General features: G+C 49.0%; 2 protein-coding genes across 2 annotated transcripts in view; both read right to left on the bottom strand.

Annotated features, from left to right (window-relative positions):
* Positions 1–507: 507 nt before the first annotated feature.
* On the bottom strand, positions 508–9,207 carry LOC115078673 (glycosylated lysosomal membrane protein A-like). Its single transcript, XM_029581633.1, is given in 7 exon segments — positions 508–1,880; positions 2,771–3,048; positions 3,516–3,734; positions 4,566–4,663; positions 4,666–4,765; positions 5,221–5,478; positions 8,920–9,207. Coding segments are annotated over 7 exon segments (1,200 nt in total). The 5' UTR covers positions 8,998–9,207; the 3' UTR covers positions 508–1,711.
* Positions 9,208–16,479: 7,272 nt separating this feature from the next.
* LOC115077183 (T-complex protein 1 subunit gamma) overlaps positions 16,480–18,197 on the bottom strand; it is a 40,859-nt gene continuing 39,141 nt past the window's right edge. Inside the window, exon 14 of the mRNA XM_029579446.1 lies at positions 16,480–16,867. Coding sequence (XP_029435306.1) covers positions 16,769–16,867 — 99 coding nt within the window. The 3' untranslated portion in view covers positions 16,480–16,768. The remainder of the gene's footprint in view (positions 16,868–18,197) is intronic.

Genomic DNA, 18,197 nt, shown 5'->3' with positions numbered 1-18,197 from the left:
CAACTACTTCCACTTTTTCCACTTTTAAAACAGCAATAGTCAACACCGAAGAGCTTTCTGCAGGCAGAAGGCCCCAGCTTCACCTCAAGCAGGAGGAACCCCCCCTTCCACCAAACTTCCAGCCCAAGGCTCCCTCCAACTCCTTTTTCCTAGAGCTCTTTGCCCCGGCACGAGCAAGGGCCGACGTCTGACCCCCCCATACCAAGCCATGACTAGACATCAGAGCTGGGCTTCCTCCAGTTAAAGGGCAGCAGGCCTGATGCTATTTCCACCTTTTCTGGGGTGCTGGTGAGGGAACGATGCTGCTTCTCTGCAGGTTTATCAGGCTCAGCATTGAACTGAGCTTTTCACCAAGGCATATCCTTAAGAGGGAACAGCGTGACAAAACTTCCATGGCCTGCCAGCTCTGTGCTCCAAGGCATCCTGGCTTCAGCCCGCAGAGAGGGGCTCGCCCCGGCCCAATCTGCCACCAGCATCACATGCAGACCAATGGGGAGAGGGGCGAGATGCTCAGGGCCTCGGCGGAGGTCGACTACTAGAGGCAAACCAGTAGGCGGGGCCCTGGCCGGCCTCTAGAAGTCAGGCAAACCTAAAAAGGGATAATGTTAAAAAGTAAAATGGCTTGGTCTGCAGCCTGAACGTGTCGGTCCGGAATGTGTTCGGTGCAGGGGAAGAGGCAAGCAAGTCCAGCCACAGGCACGACGTCACAGAGGAGAGAGAAAGCATCTCATTACTGCACCCTGCAGTGATATTTTGGTTCCCCAGGAGGCGAGAGGGAGCACAGGCCTCTCCCCTAGCAACCCTTCCCCTCTCCCCTGCCACTTTACTTCCATGTTCCCCTGCTGCTTAAGCATTTACGCTCCTTGCCTGCCCAAGTGCTAGAAAGCAGCAGAAGCCAAGGAATGCAAACATCGCACAGCAGCAGCTGAAGTAGGAGAGGGGACAGGACCACAAGAAAAAAATGTAATCCTCACCCCCTTCACTGTGCAATACACCAGCAGCTGCAAACAGGATTAAGCTAAATTATTCCAAAGTATTATTCGATAAGAAACACTGTAAGATACATAAAGGGTTTATAAGGCCTGACACAGCTCTACCACAATGGGCTGTGGCAACTGTGACCTCACACCAGCAAGGGCCAATTAGATCACATCTGTGTGTCAGGTGACTCACCTCACTTCCAAAGATGGCCACTGCCAGTGATTGTTCAGGAAATGGCAAGAGCCAGCAGCAGGGTTTTGGTTTTTTTTCCCAGGATATCCCTCTGGCTCCAAGAAACAGGCTGCATTGCACACCTTGGTTATCCTCACCATCACATGGGGTAAAGGTAGGCAGGGACCAGCTCACTAACATGGTGGTGCTATGAGAACAGCAGAGCCGACCTTGCACTTCCTCCTTTGTGTGGGTGCAAGCTGCTGTCATGCGTTCACAAGGGGGGAGATCCTGTACAGAGTTGCCCAGCACAATGACCCAAGGGTGACAAATCTTGAATTGTTGAAGGAAGTAAGTCTGTTCCTAGGTGCTAGGCATACTGCAGAACAGGGACAGTTCCCATTTTTTGGGGGTTTAAGACATAAAATTCCTTCCACATACTTGTTTTCCCTAAAACTCTAATTCTCTCCTCAGGGTGGTGGGTGCAGGGTGCAGATTCCTTACCCCGCGCAGTTGCCGGCACCGCGGGGCATTCTCAGCACCGTTTCTCTTCCCAGTCTCAGTTTATTGGCTCATAGTCAGAGTAACGCTGCTTCCTCAAGACGCACATGATGACACCGCCCACAGTCAGCAGTGCCAACGGCATCCCCAGCGCCACAGCCATGATGGTGATCACCACGGCAGAGAAAGAATCCTGCGGGGGGGTCCCGAACCCTAGCAAAGCAGACCTGGTAGTAAATATAAAAAAAGGTAAATTGCCATTAGGTACAAAAAAATAGGCCTGAACATATATATAACTTGGATTGGCCACTGCTGGAGACAGGATACTGGACATGATGGACCCTTAGTCTGACCCAGTATGGCATTTCTTATGTTCATGCTGAACAAATGTTCATCGTGCTGCACACATGCGTTTATACACTGTCATGGGAATACACTATAAAAGTGTCCTAGCAGAATGCCAAAGGCACATCGTGCCCGCTTTATGACTGGCAACGTTGGATAAGCAAGATTTGCAAATGTTTATTGGTGCTTTTGTAGGGGGGGGGGCTGTGGAAATCTGCTGACAGCACCAATAACATTTGCAAATCTTGCTTATCCAATGTTGCCAGTCAAAGCGGGAATGATGTGCCTTTGGCATTCTGCTAGGCCACTTTTATAGTGTATTCCCATGACAGAGTGTATAAAGGCATGCGTGCAGCATGGTGAACATTTGTTCAGCATGAATATAAGAACATAAGGTTTGCCATACTGGGTCAGACCAAGGGCCCATCAAGCCCAGTATCCTGTCTCCAATAGTGGCCAATCCAGGCCATAAGAACCTGGCAAGTACCCAAACCTTACATAGATCCCATACTACTAATGCCTGCAACAAGCAGTTGCTATTCCCTATTGATTAATAGCAGTTTATTATCCAAAAGAGTAAATCATCATTTCACATTTACTCATTCAATTCCTTTCATGATTTTGTAGACCTCCATCATATCCCCCCCCCCCAGACATCTTATGTGAGCTCACAAGAATGCACGCTCACAATTGCACAAGCATGTGAACTCACAAATGCACAAGAACGGCAGAACACATGTGCAGGTGGGAGCTGCACAGTCCTTATACGTACCAGATGAGATAATGGTTCTTCTCATAAAAGTCTCCCTCTGCAATCCCAAAAGATATGTTGAGGGCCTCCACGTTGTAGTGCTCCCTGGCATCCTCGCCAAAGAAGGCGACGACCAGGCCTGGCAAGGGCCAAGTCCTGCTGGCGTTTCGCAGCCGGTGATATTGACATGGCACGGCCTCTTCTCGGATGCTGCTGGAGGAACCGTAGGCCACCGTCTTCCACTGCAGGAAACTCTGGGCACGACTGCCGTTTTGGGCGCTAGAAACCAGCTGCGCCGTCTGCCATAAGAGACACAGCAGGCAGGAAGTCAGCACAGGCCTTTCCAACAATCCCTGCCCCCCCCCCAAAACACTGCTGCCACTACCATATGCCAGCTCGGATCCGCAACGAGCGATATCCTCACCATATGACCAAAGCAAAAAGGTTAACAACATTTTCTGACATTAAAGACTATTTCTTCACAGCATGTTCAAGATGGGGCTTTGCGATGATCTATTTATTTTCCCACCGCCTTGAGTTAGGCAGTAACCTCTCAACGACAGAACTAGCCAAAAATAAAGGCATGATCCTCCTCCCCCCCGAGTTTTGTTTTATTCTGGAAGAGATATTCGTGTTTAAAAGCCTCCAAAAGCTACTCCTGCTTCATCCCTTCCCCATTTTTTATTATGAAGGTGAAGGAACCGGAGGGTGCTGCTGTGCTCATCTGACCTCTCTGCCACCCCACCCCCCTCCCCAACCCTCTCACCTCAAAAATCGTGGGGGTGTACTCGTCGTCGATGCTCCAGACGGAATCCAGCCTTCTCTGCCCGCCCTTCCTCTCCAGGGTCACCATCTCCAGTGCAAACCGAGAGCTCGCGCCGCGCGGGGTCACGCCGGCGATCACAAACTCCACCTTGGAGCAGTTGGCGGTGTGGAGGAGGCGAGGCGGGAGGGGGTCACGGCTCCCCTCCCTGTATGCAGAGACCTACGGAGAAGGCGGGGGCAGAGGTAATATCAAGCTATCAGCTGCCATTTACATTAGGCTTAACATTTTTTTGGGGGGGGGGGGAGGGGTGGCATGGCATGGCGATCCCAGCACAGGCCACCCCCCACACATCCGTTGTGTGACCTTCAGAAAGGCCCCGGACCTCCCCCCTGCTCAAAACTTGCAAGCTGTCGGAGCAGGGATACAGACACCCAAATTCTCTTATACATGGACTGCGTACGCTCATGGCATTAAACAAACAAAGCAGAAAGAGATACACCTGGATCTCTTATATATATATATAAAAAAAAAAAAAAAGTCAACTTGTTTTGCAGTAGGGGCTGAAAACATGCAGTGGGGACAGCTAAGGAACTGGGAGAACTAAAGACATCTCCGACCTTAATGGACTAAGCCAATGGTTTTCTTGGGCTGTACAATGCCAGAAGATGGCGGAATGATATTCCTTATTAAAAAAATGTTACTCTCTCAGTAGTTTGAGATAAGAATTCCACCCTCCCCTTCAAATAACCACAACCTTCCCCTTCTGAGCCAGTCCGGGAATTCTTACAGTGATCTTCACAGGAGGGTCCGAGATCACTGGAAAAAATATTACATTTTGGTCTGAAAGCGTATATGTGCAATATTTACAGGTCACCGTTAAAGAAACGCATCTGGAAAACCTTCAGAATCCTTCTACTGCTTCTCGCCCAGAACCCCCCCCCCCCCCACCTTGATTAATTAAATATCACAGAACGGCTTGAGTCAGCCAGGAGGAGGAGGAGGAGGGAGAACCCTTGGGACATTCTCCTGGCCTCTCACTCCCTCGCTCACCTGGAAGGAAACGCTGCCGTTCTGAAAGAGTCCGGCGGTGTCGGAGGCGTTGGTGCCCCGGAACGCCGCGCGCAGGGCCTTCGTTCAGAGTCCTGCTCATCGCCCCAGACGAAGTCCGCTAGGTCGTACGCAGGGTAGAAAGCACTCCGCGGGGCCCCGGAGAAGTTTGCCGTGTTGTTGCTGTCGTTGTATTCGAAGATCTGAAAAAAAAAGAAGCCGCGGTACTGATGAGAGCCAGGACATGGGATGCCACACAGAGCATCCGAACACCACCACCACGCAGCCATCCACGTTTCCACGTCACAGCAGTGCAGATAAGGAAAAAACAAAATCCCCGGGAGGAAGGCTCAAAAGAAAAGCATTAAAGACAAAAACCCCCCACAGAACTGCAGGTAGAGTACCCTGTGCCATCTGCTAGAGACAGAAAAAATACTGAGGAACTAAAGGTGGCACTAGGCTTTATGCAGCAGGGTCAGGCAAGTTTTTTCCTCTGTCGCCACCTGCTGGCAGGGATGTATGAGCCCAGGCATTTGGACTGATCCGGTACGTACAGGGAATTCACATTTAAGATCAGGGGCAGTGTCGACAGAAGATTTGCCCCAGGGAGAGCGAGCAAGAAAATGTTATTAGCTGCCCCAGCGTCCCCCCCTCTTACCTTTGTGAAGACGATGGCTGTGGCATACTGGATGCTCTCAGCCGGTTCAATGCGGAGAGCCCCTGAGGGGGAGGGCGAGAGGAGCTTCGTCCAGTTGACATTCAGGGTGCTCTCTGTGCTGTTGGTGTACACCAGCAGTACCACGGGGGCTCCCAGCGTGCCCCACACATAGTGGATGGTGTCGCCCTGCCCCACTGCCCTTAAATGCAGCAGATTGGCCCATGAGCTGTTAGATCCGGGGACAGTGTCTAGGTGTACCTGTGTATGCAGGACAGAGAAAGGAAAAAACAGAGGGTTTAGTATCCGAGCCCCATCACCACTTGGCAAGTTACTTTATACCGGACCCCCCCACCACAGGACCAGCCAGGGACGATATTGTCCATGAGATCTGGACACTATAGAGGCTCCTCCTCCTCCAAGGCCTGTGCTGTCTGGAACACACAGGGACAACATCATCCTTCCGACAGCCTTCGTGTTTATTCAGCGAGAAGCTTCATAACCTGCAGAGAATCTTATTGAACTGCAGAAAGGACAGAATGGGGTGTAGGGTGAGGAGAAACAAATAGATAGAAAAAAAGAAAAAATGAGAAAATACCACCCCACCTGTTAGCTGCATTCTTCCTCCCCCAACCCTTCCCCCTCCATCTGTGGATCAGGATGTCATAAGACACTGTTTGCAGACCAGCTCAGTCAGCCTTACAACTTCCTGAAGGAGGCCACAACCTCTCTACAGACAAAGAGGGAAAAATAAATTCAGTCTGAAAAAGGGGGAAGTGAGTCAGATAAAGAGGTCTTGCAAAAAACATGAGTGTTAAAGATTTACTGAGAACAAAAAAAAAAAAGAGACAAACAGCGGGACAGAGGACTAAGGAGGTTTCAGAGACATAAGCCACGAGGCACTCTCTCAGGCCATGTCTGGGGGATCTTGGCAGAGCCGAACGCCAGCATCAGAATGCGTTCGGATACGCTGAACGAATTTGCAAAAGCCAAGATTGCTGAAGACATATTAAAAAAAAAATAAAAATTCCCACAGGAGGTTCAGTGGGCAGATCTCCAAGATCTTCCCCCACCGCCAACTGATCCTATAAGTTGCAGCAGTTACTACCCTTAACAGAAACGTGGGGGCAACCTGCATGAAGCAGCGGTTACTACCTTGGGAAGCTTGCTAGGCATCGTCGGTACAGTGTGCTGCGGCAGTCAAAAAAGCAAACAGATTGTTGGGAATTATTAGAAAGGGAATGGTGAATAAAACAGAAAATGTCATAATGCCTCTATCGCTCCATGGTGAGACCGCACCTTGAATACTGTGTACAATTCTGGTCGCCGCATCTCAAAAAAGATATAATTGCGATGGAGAAGGTACAGAGAATGGCAACCAAAATGATAAGGGGAATGGAACAGCACCCCTATGAGGAAAGACTAAAGAGGTTAGGACTTTTCAGCTTGGAGAAGAGACGGCTGAGGGGGGATATGATAGAGATGTTTAAATCATGAGAGGTCTAGAACGGGTAGATGTGAATCGGTTATTTACGCTTTCGGATAGTAGAAAGACTAGGGGTCACGCCATGAAGTTAGCATGGGGCACATTTAAAACTAATCGGAGAAAGTTCTTTTTTACTCAACGCACAATTAAACTCTGGAATTTGTTGCCAGAGATGTGGTTAGTGCAGTTAGTATAGCTGTGTTTAAAAAAGGATTGAATAAGTTCTTGGAGGAGAAGTTCACTATTAAGTTCACTTAGAGAATAGCCACTGCCATTAGCAATGGTAACATGGAATAGACTTAGTTTTTGGGTACTTGCCAGGTTCTTGTGGCCTGGATTGGCCACTGTTGGAGGCGGGATGCTGGTCTGACCCAGTATGGCATTTTCAAAAAAAAAAAAATCCTCATTTAAGTGCCTAAGCTGTGCAGCCAGCATGGTGCACTTGTGGAGTGAATGAGAAAACCTTCCCCCTGTCTTCACCCCACCCTTCCTCCAGTATCACAATGGGCCCAACTGCTCTCTTTCCTGAATGCTGGCACAGAATTACTGTGGCCAGCACCCTCTCCCTCCCCTCCTCAGAGGAGCAGAAAGCTATGAACTCACTGACATTTAAAGGACTTTGAAAGTCTTGTAAAATCCAGAAGATCTACTCCTCTCTCTCAATTTTTTAAATTGTTATTTCTGGAAACCAGTTGGAGAAGGCCTCTCCCTCTCTAAGGGCTCCAGCATGAGGGGTATACCTCTGCAAACAAGAGGGTGGATGCATAGGCCCTCCAAAAAAAAACCTTTGGTGCTATTGCTAACAAGCTGGATATGAAGTCTTTATCAATAAATACATTTTATTTTCTTCTTAGGTTTATTGTTAGCTTGATTTCCAAAACCAAGCAGGTATAGCTTTCAAGCTTTCCTACATGGAGTTCATTAGACTGTAGCAGAGTCTCATGTTAGCCACCAGGCAGAGACAAGGATTCAGAGGTTAGATTGTATTTTTTTTCTTCCAGACAGACTCCCCTATCAGTGGCCTTTTCATGGAAAACACCTCCCCCTCCCAAACACCAGTCCCACAAAGTACCTGGGACAGGCTTCCTCCAAGCTCCCCAAACCGTCACTGCAGGGGGTGACACTGGCTAGGCCATCATCCTGATCCACAGTAAGCACCCCCTAGGTCACCTTTTCACTGTGTGATCTTGATTGAACACTTAAGGCTCCTGATTGTCAAGCTAAAATACAGGAGTCACATTTGGGCACAGGGATTGCACCCGAGGGAAGATCCTCATACTGAGTGTGATAAATGGTGCTATGCAAACAAACAAACAGCAGAGCCAGCTCTGGAAAGGACTCGGCCCAGGGAACTGGCAGGTGATCTTGGATGGCTTTGTAATATGGGAGGGCTCAGAAAAACAACCCAAGTGCTGCTTTATACGTGGTGCCTGCCCCTCCCACCTCTTACAGCTAGCTGTACCATTATCAAGGAGGTGTAGGGTGATGGAATGGGCATCCACATGTTTTCTCTTTGCACTGGGGGGAGAGGGGAGAGGGAAAAAGGCTCTCATTTTCTGCCATAATGCTGGTGGGAGATCACAGTTTGTTTGTACCCTCCTGGAGTGGTGGTGCTAGCCGGAAAGGGATAGAGGAGGGTGGAATGGATTCTACCCCACTGGTGTTCTTGCTGGAAGGGGAGGAGAAGGATTTCTTGCTTTCTCCCCACAGGAGTTGGGGAGGGGGAGGTTAGATCTCAGGCTCTGCCCCACTGTTAGAGGTGTTGGGGAGAGGGAGCTAGGTTTCTGTCCAGCTAGTGGGGGTGGGGTCGGGAGGGTGAATCTCTCATTTCTGCCCCATCAGTGCAGGTTTTGGGGAGGTAGATCTCTCGGTTTCTGCCCTGGCAGTGCAAGTGTTGGAGTGGATCTCTCAATTTCTGCCCCAGTGGTGCAGGTATTAGGATGTTGGGGGTGGCTCTCTCTGTTCCTTTCCCACCAGTTCACGTATTAGGATGTTGATATGGATCTCTGGGATCCTTCCCCACGGATGGGGGGGGGGGTGAATTTCTCAGTTCTGCCCCACCAGTGCAAGTGTTGGGGTTAGATCTCAGTTCCTGCCCAACAGGCCCAGGAGTTGGGGTAGATCTCTCGGTTTCCTCCCCAACAGTGTTGGGGATGGATCTCTCGGTTCCTGCCTCCCACGCCGGTGCTTCCCCAGACTCGCAGCCTCACACTCACCTCCCGGCGGTAGTGATCAGTGGCCCCCCGGCACAGACCAACGTGCAACAAAACAAGCAGCAGCCACACGAGCCGCATCTCGCGCACTCCGGGTCTCTTCCTTAGCCCCGCGCTCACGTGACCGGGCAGCTGACGCCGGCCGCTTTAAAGGAGCAGAGGCGCTGGCAACTTAAGAGGAGATCGGCTCGAAAAGAAGGTGGAGCTAAGTGGCAGCCAGTCCCTCCCTCGCTCCCCTGGAATCCAGGAGCCTCTCGTCCCGAGAAAGGCCGAGGTTCATTTTACACCTGCGTCCCCAGTCCCTTCATCACCTAGGGCAGCGATTCTCAAGCGGTGTGTCGCGTGCTCCCGGTCTCTCCCGCTGCTCTTTCTTCCCTGCTGCAGTTGCCGCCGGGCTATCAGAACGTTCAAGCCCGGCGGGAACGGCAGCGGTGCTAGAAGTAGCTCTGGCACCCGTGCCTGACCTTTTTTTCTTCCCGCGCTCCCCCCCCCCCCCGTGACCGGAACAGGAAGTGGTGCGCGGGAAGGAGAAAGCCGCCCGCGCCGCGTGGAAAAGTAGCAGCGGCAGCAGCGGCCCCCGAGCAATTGAAGCAGCCGGAAAGGAGACAGCAGCATGAGCCTCCCGCGGCCGATGGGATTCTTCCTTCTTGGCCTGCGGGGGCTGGAGGAGGAGGCTGCAGCTACCGTTTGTGCTCGGGGGGAAGTGAGTGAGAGAAAGAGAGAGAAGCAGCCAGCCAGTGTGTAAGTAAGAGAATGTATTGATTGAGAGCCTGTGTGTGATTGAGAGAAACTGGGCAGAGAGCTGATGTGTGTGTATATGGAAAGTGACTGCTCAAGGAGATGACTGATGTGTATGTGAGAGTGTGAGACGGTCAGGGGGTGTGTGTGTGTGAAGAGGAGAAAAAGCATGGAAGTGAGAAATCTGGGTATGTGAGAGAGAGCATAGGGGTGGGAAGCCTGTGTGTGTGTGCATGCATGAGAGAGAGACTGGTTGGTAAGGTGATGGTGTGTTGAGAGAGAGACTGGTGTGTATGTCAATATGAGAGAAAGAATGTGATTCAGGGAATGAGAAGCCTGTGCACATGGAGAGCGAGCATGGAAATGAAGAGAGGCTGTGTGTAACAGAGAGAAGTGATTATGGGAATGAGAAGCCTGTGCATGTGAAGAGTGAGCATGGGAGTGAGAACCTGGGTGTGTGTGAGACACAGCATGGGAGGGAGAAGCCTGTATTTCTGAAAGAAAACATGGGAGTGGGAAGCCTGTGTGTGTGTATGCATGAGAGAGATCAGGTGACTGGTGTGTCTGTGAGAGAAAGAAAGTGATTATGGGAATGAGAAGCCTGTGCATGTGGAGAGAACAAGCATGGGAGCGAGAGACTTGTGTGTGTTGTGTGTGAGACAGAGAAAGTGATTGAGAGTGATAAGCCTGTATATGTAAGTAGAACACAGGAGTGGGAAGCCTGTGTGTATGGCATGAGAGAAACTGTTCAGGAAGGTGACTGATGTGTGTCAAAGACTGTTTGGGAGATGATTGGTGTGTGAGAGACAGAAACTGGTCATGGGGGCATGACTGGTATGGTGTGTGTGTGTGTGAGAGACATGGGCATTAAGGAAGAGGACCATGAGTATAGAGCTTAGCCTCTACTGCTGCGTGCTATGGCCTGCATGGAAGAGGAGTAGGAGAGCTGCTGGAGGGGGTAAGTAAAGGTGGCTTTTTAAGTTTATTTTTCTTGATTGACTGCCATTTTAATTATTCAATATTATGTGATGTGTCTGCTTTTTTGAAATATTTTATTGGTGTTTGGAGAATTTTTAATAGTTTGAGTTTTTAATTGTTGGATGTTATTCTGTTCATAGCTGTTTTGAAACATTTATTCTGCTTATTAGTATAGTTTTACAATTATTTCTGTGTGGGGATCTATAGCTGCTTGCTAGTTCTGTTTTCCTAATAAGAGGTGTTTTGGTTTTTAGGGCCTGATTTAATAATTTGTAGTGTTGCCTTTTCATAGATAGGGTTGCTCCTGTTTGAGTGTATTCCATAATACAGGTGTAACTGTGTGCGGATTAGTTTATGTACATTACTACAGATCCTGGGAGTATGTTAGGTCGGTTCTGTGTGTGTTACCGAGATGAGATATTTTACTAGCATGTAAACGTTTGTATCAGTCTTATTTGTTGTGTTTTCTCAAGAGGACATGCATTGGGGGTAAACTGCTGTCTTTTCATAAGTAGGGCTATTGAGCCTGGAAGTAGAAGGAGTTTGAGTTGCTGTTACTGCGATGACACCAGAACCAGAATATCTTTTTTTAGGGTGAATTGTATGGGGAATGTCATAATTTTGCTTTACATCCATTATTGTGGGTCAGGGGGGTTCCCGTGGATGCAAACTGCACTTTTACATCTAGCCCCGTGACGATCATGGGTCAGTGTGTCACGCATGTGAGAACCATCTGGCAGGTGTGTCCAGACAGAAAAAAGGTTGAGAACCACTGACCTAGGGGATACTCCTAGTGTAGCAAACACACACCGGAAGTGATGCTCATGCGCACCTACTACAGAAATTTAGGGGTTTTTTTTTGTTTGTTTAATAGGATTTAATTACTCCTTTTGCCACACCCTAAAAACGAGTTACGATTCAGGCACAGTAGGTAGGGCCCTGTTCCAGCATACCTGGATTTTAAAGACACATGGCATTTAAGTTTTCTTCCCAATAAACAAAAGCGAGCGCGCATATATTGCGATATTGGAGCTAGGGAAAAGTGTTACCCCACCCCTCAACCAACCACCACAATACCAACACCCGTTTCTTACTCCCCTCCACATAAAGCATAATGTGGTGGAGCAAGCTGGAGCAGACCCTAGCGCTAAGCCACGCGAGGCCGTTTTCCAAAATAGGCTTTACCCAAGCGCTGCCTAGTCTTTTGGCAAAATACAAGGTGAAAACCACACGAGGACAGATTATTTTAGACATCATAAAGATTGTTTTTCTGATTTTACTAAAACTTTCGAAAACAAAGTAGACTATACGTATAAACCAACACTGTTACGGGAAGAAAAGCTAGCTGGGACTTGACAGGATGATATAGGGCTTTGGGGGGGGGAGAAGGCCGCCTACCCAAATAGATGCTGTCTCTGGCGGTTATCAACGTAGGTCATGAGTACCTGGCAGATCCTATAGAGTAGCCTTCTTTAGTCTATCTAAGAATGGGGCTGCTGTAATAACGTGCACCCAGCTTATCCAACGGGTGGATGTGCATTTTAGACACGTATCCATACGCCCTGATGCAATAAGGGGGATTAGCACAACCAAACCTCATGTAGCTAACAGTGCTCATCATTAGGGATGTGAATCTGGCTTCGGACAATTGAAAATATCGTCGATATTTTCAAAATCAGAAATCAGGGGCTCCCCAAAACAATAGGAAAACCCCACGATATTGTTCGTGGGGGTTCTCTTATCGTTTTAGGGGAGGGTGGGAAAAACAGCACCCAAAAATAACCCCTAAACCCACCCTGACCCTTTAAAACTAATCCCTTAGCTTCCCCCACCCTCCCAAAAAACGTTTTACAGGTACCTGGTGGTCCAGTGGGGGTCCCGGGAGCGATCTCCCACTCCCGGGCCGTCAGATGCCACTAATCAAAATGGCGCCGATGGCCCTTACCATGTGACAGGGTAATCCATGCCATTGGCCGGCCCCTGTCACATGGTAGGAGCACGGGATGGCCCGCACCATTTTTAAAGATGGCACCGGCCATCCAGTGCTCCCTCCATGTGACAGGGGCCAGCCAATGGCACAGATACCCTGTCACATGGTATGGGCAAAGGCCATCGGCGCCATTTTTATTAGTGGCAGCCGACGGCCCGAGAGCAGGTTTGGCCTCTGTTGGAAACAGGATGCTGGGTTTGATGGACTCTTGGTCTGACCCAGCATGGCAACTTCTTATATTCTTATAATCTCTGGTGCTCCGGCCTGATGGCTATGTGCAGATCTGCCTCTATCAAGGCAAGAGATGCCAAGAACTCTCCTTTACATACCACCGCTATAACAGACCTCAGAGTTGGAGCTCAGTTTCCATGTGGAAATGGGGAATCTTGAGAGCTGCTTTTACCTTCTTTAAATCCAGTATCTCTTGAATTGGATACAGTAGGGAAAAGAAACATGATGTTTAACTTAAAATTAAGCTCCGGCCACACTAAGCGTGTTCAGGGTCTGAGCCAACACACTCTGGCCACGCCGAGCACATTCAAGGTCTGAGCCAACAAACTCAGCAACACATCTCTATGAAAAAAAGAAAAAAATCTGAGCAGAGTCCAAAATGGCACTCAATCATATACAATTTCTCCCTCTTCTAGAAGTGAGAAGGCCAATTCCCCATCGAAATCCTCTGATGTCTCATGATCTACATCCTCTTGAACATTACCAGGGACAGCCTCCCTGCGGCATTTGCCCATCATGACTGACAAATGGGAGGCCCGAGCATGTGATCCCTACATAGTAGGTAGCTTAGCCTTTACTGGGCAGCCCTGTAGAAATGTCTGCAGGCCCTGGAAACATTCCATCTAGTAGGAGAATGGATCTATACTGGAGTCCATAGGCCCAACCTTGCCCTCTCCAACCTCTCTCAGGGAAGCTTCTGGCTTCAGGAACAAGGGAGGAGAACTTCCACTCAACTCCCCCTCCACAGACTCCATAGGCAAGGCGATGACCCAATATGGGCAAAAGCTGTAGTAATCAAATCGCTTTGAGCATCCAAACAGCGCTGACACAAATGGATAGAGAGTGAGGACAGAATTGTTATCAGACGGCAAGCCTCACAGATAGCAAGGCGCTTGGACCTGTTCGTCCCCAACGCCTAGCTCTCCTGAACTTCAGCTCTTGGCGGCCTCCTGCATGCACACCAATGCCACCTGGGCAAATACACACACCCTTCCTGGATGTGCACAAATATGCACTCAAGACTAGATTGTGCTCGTACGTGCACAAGTACGAGCTCGTATAGGCCATGGTCGTACACGCAGAAGTAGCTGCACAAAAACACATGCTCAATTTTAGATTGCAGTCTTATGCACACGAGTACCCATGCAAATACACTTTCCCAGTCTAGGTCATGACCTTATGCACACAAATACCTATGCAAAAATGCGCTCTAGTACCTGCGCAAACATGCGCTCAAATCTAGGTCGCATACATGCTCAAATCTAGGACATGGCTTTATACTCACAGGTCCTAGCACATGAAACCGCCACACGGTGAGAATGCGCAAACGCCTACACCCGTGAGAAAAGAACTGCTGCAGTGGCCTACCACACAGCTAAGTAAAGCCTGCCTGCACCTTTCATGGATTTAGGCCTGTATCCATTTAACATCCGGCACCGAAAGTCATAGGCCTGAAAAGCTTCGCAACAGCTCAGGCCTCTTGATTGGCAGAGAATCCATGGAGAATGGGGCCAAGAGCCATCATCTCGCTAAACACGCTTTACTCATAAACAAATTAAAACCAGAAGACCTCTACCAGAACCAGAGACTCCTCCTCAGTGCCTCTCTGCACCTCTGTGGAACAGGAAATCACTGGTGATAGTTGGAGGGGATTTCCCTGCCTCTCCTGCCAAAACTGCTAGGGAATTGTTATGGCAGCTGTTTCCACACTGATGGGGAAAACCTCAGCACTAGACCCCATCATGCATAAGGCTTGTTCTAGTGGTGCGGTCATGCTTGATGCAGACCCCTGAATACTTCTGCTGCACACACACTGTTCCTCCCTACACCTGTGGCATATCAGCACCTCAATGGCAAGCAGAACAGTCCCTCAGCACCACAGAGCCAACACCCAGTCTCCTCCGTGGGCAGAGAAGCTGCTGAAAAACCTCATCGCTGAGCTCTCAGAGCTGCTAAGCTAGCTTCCCCTCCTGGAACATCACTGCTGCACAGATTCTTCTATCTAGTTCCTTGTTTTCTAGAATGAAAAAAAAAAAAAAGGCTGCATGGCAGATTAGAAAAGAGCTAGACCACTGGCTATATCAGTCTCCTTTTGCCAAACTTTAGCAACCCAGCCCAGGACAAACCATATAAAAGGGATATTTCCTTGCTCCACTGGGCTTGCAGTGTAGAACTGCCAGCAGATTTCACCGCTCTTTCATGGGGTTTGAGGGATCTGGAATACCAGACGACCACCCTACAGACTGAGCTATTAGAAGGGACACTAACCCACTGCTCGTCCACCTCAAACCAGGGGGATGGCCCCACCACACAACCCCTGGGAGGATCCAGAAATTTTGTTTAGTAATCTTTTTTTTCTCTCTCTCCAGACTGCAAGTTTTACACCATCTACCATCTGCTGGAGATAGAGAAATCCTGAGGGACTGCAGGTAGCACACTGGGGTTATGTAGAGTGTCCATGAAACTTTCTCTGTCTCCATCTGCTGGCAGGGAGGCAAAACCCAGGAGTCTGGACTGATCTGGGTACATAGAGGGAATGTAGCTTCTGGATAGCACCTTGCCCCATACAAAAGGCCGGCAAGAGGCAATTCTTGAGAAGACCTGATATACAGCACCCGATGAAGTTGCAGGTCCTAGAGCTCCTGCAGGCTCTAGCACATTTTTTAGGCAATGGCGAGGTAGGGGGAGAAGCAAATCCCACTCAGTGCCCCATGGCAATAACATGTCTGCAGACTTTCCTGCTGCTTGGGATGCTCTTGAAACTCAGCTGTCCTTCCCGCGGCTCCCCCTGCCACAGTAAACGCGTTGGCCTGGAGCTCTCAAGGCAGTATCTTGATTCTCCCCCGGCCTACACCTTCCAAAGGCTGCAGGTCAAGCAAAGTGCAGCTTTCTTCCCACAGCTCCTGACACTGTCCCAAAAACCTGCAAAATTATGGCAATTCACTGGCACTGGCACTGATTTAGGTGTAGCCAATAAACTCCAGCCATGTGCCCTTCACTACTAAAGCAAGCTCTGGATGTTATGTAAGATTTTTTTTTTTTTTACTGGACTCTTTTCCTGAAAACAAAGAACAGCCCCAGCAATTAAAGGGGAAGGCACCCCAAGGAGAAGGGGAGACAGCGAATTTGGGAAGGGGAAGAGAGAATGGGAGTAATCCCGATCTTTCTGGAACCCCCCCCCCCCCCGGGTCCTGGTATGCTACAATAAGGGAGGAAGCCCAGGTCTCTCTCCTCAGGAGCCAATAGAATTTTTTTTAAACCAAGGTACCCCGCTCAAGGAGGGAGCAAGAGTTAATCTTTCATCTCAGGAGCCTCTCCAATATCTTCCTTTTCAACCTATCAGATTACATTGTACAGCAGAGGATGCTTGCCTACCATTTGCTGGAGACAGAGAATACTGGCAGGCTGGTGTCAGTACAGATGCTCATAAAGGTGTGGCATCAGCAAGCCTGTTGATATCTGTCTCCATCTGCTGGTCGGTGAGCATAACCCACTTGTCTAAAGAGGATGAGAATTTTTTGCCCAAATTCTAGGAAATCAGGGTGAATATGACAAGAGATCCTGTACAGATAAGCAAAAGAAAATAAATGACTCATGTCCATTACACAATGAATTGAATTCACGAGTTCAAAATTCACAGGTGTTTATTGTTGAAAGGACACAGGAACAGAGATGATCTCAGCTGTTTCCCATGCATATCTCCATCCAGAGCCAAGCAAGTGTATCACCAGGATCTCATTCCTGGTGATACAGCTCTCTCTCACCCTCTTTAGACAACAATAAATACTTGAGCACATCATCCCCGCCTCAACACAAGGCAGAAGAGGGGAAAGGTAAAGCAGCAGTCTGTGTAGGACTCTTCAGCACTGCATTCCTCTCTGATGCCACGGTGCACACATTCTTCTAGCCTTCAGGTCACTCCTGCTCTGGCGCTGGAGTTGGTCGGTTTTGTTCGTCGCCCTTCTTCTTGTGCCCTGACACAATGTCATCAATTCGGAGCAGGAGGATAGCAGTCTGAAAACCAGAGAGATCCATAAGCTCAGACAAAACATTTTCACCCTATTTGAGAGCACAGCCTGTCTCTCACCATTGCTGGCAAAGCCAGAGCACACAGTATGTACGCTGCCTCTTAACTTTTAGCAGAGAGATTAACATTAGCATTTCAATCATTGGCTAACCAGGGAATCCTGTCCTTGGGGTGGGGAGTTTGACTCTCAGTGTTTCATGCCACTCAACTGTTCCAAAGTTACATCATCTTTGCAACAGGATGTGCTAGACAGCTAGAGCAAGAATTCCAGAAATGGAGAAATTAAAAATATAAGAACATACCCGATAATTTTATTTTCCTTAGTGCAGACAGATGGACTCAGGACCAGTGGGTTTATGCTCCCCTGCCAGCAGATGGAGACTAAGTAAGTTGATGTCACAGTATATATAACCCTGCAGTGACCCCAGCCTGCCAGTATTCTCTTCAAAAGCAACTGAGGACAGACTAGTAAAAAATTTGATTAAACACATGATTAAAAACAGGTAACCAGAATTGTACTTAACCAACCATAAACACTGAACTCATGTAAGATTCTAGGTACCCTAAGCTAGGGACTGGGTGAATACTTACGTAATCCCTTGGGACCCAGAACCCCACAGGAGGACTACTGACCCACTCATGTGGCAGCCAAAGGCAGGAAGCCAAGTCCATCTGTCTACACTAAGGAAAACGAAATTATCAGGTAAGTAATTTCTCCATTTCCTGGCGTGTGGACAGATGAACTCAGGACCAGTGGGGTGTACCAAAGCTATTCCCCAACAGGGTGGGAGGCTGCCTGCAGTCCAGTCAACACTGCACGTGCAAAGGCTGCATCCTCCCAGGCCTGCCATCCAGACGATAAAACCTGGAAAAAGTGTATAAGGAGGACCACGTCACAGCTCAGCAGATATCGACGAGAGACAACAAACTAACCTTCGCCCTTGACACTGCCTGAGCCCTAGTAGAATGAGTCCTAACCTGAGCAGGCAATGGCTTTTTGGCATCCAATTACGCGGCTGTGACCTACTTCCTTAATCCAACGAGCTATGGTAGCCCGCAAAGCTGAAGTGTCCTGCTTACTCCCATCATGGAGAACAGGCAATCCATCTTTCGAAAAGGTTCAGAAACCAGCAGCTACCACACAAGTCGCTTAAAATCCAAGGAGCGCAAGAGTCGATACTCTTCTGCATCCCTGACCTTATCCAGGGATGGCAAGGAGACGGACTGATTCAAAAAAGTCTGAGACTACCTTGGGCAAAAAGGATGGAACAGTACACAGTTGTATCGCCCCTGGAGTCACCCGAAGGAACGGCTCCC

Source organism: Rhinatrema bivittatum, chromosome 16 (assembly GCF_901001135.1).
Source record: "Rhinatrema bivittatum chromosome 16, aRhiBiv1.1, whole genome shotgun sequence".
Taxonomy (NCBI): domain Eukaryota; kingdom Metazoa; phylum Chordata; class Amphibia; order Gymnophiona; family Rhinatrematidae; genus Rhinatrema; species Rhinatrema bivittatum.
Note: the sequence above shows the minus strand (reverse complement) of the source record. Positions and strands in the feature narration are given on the sequence as shown.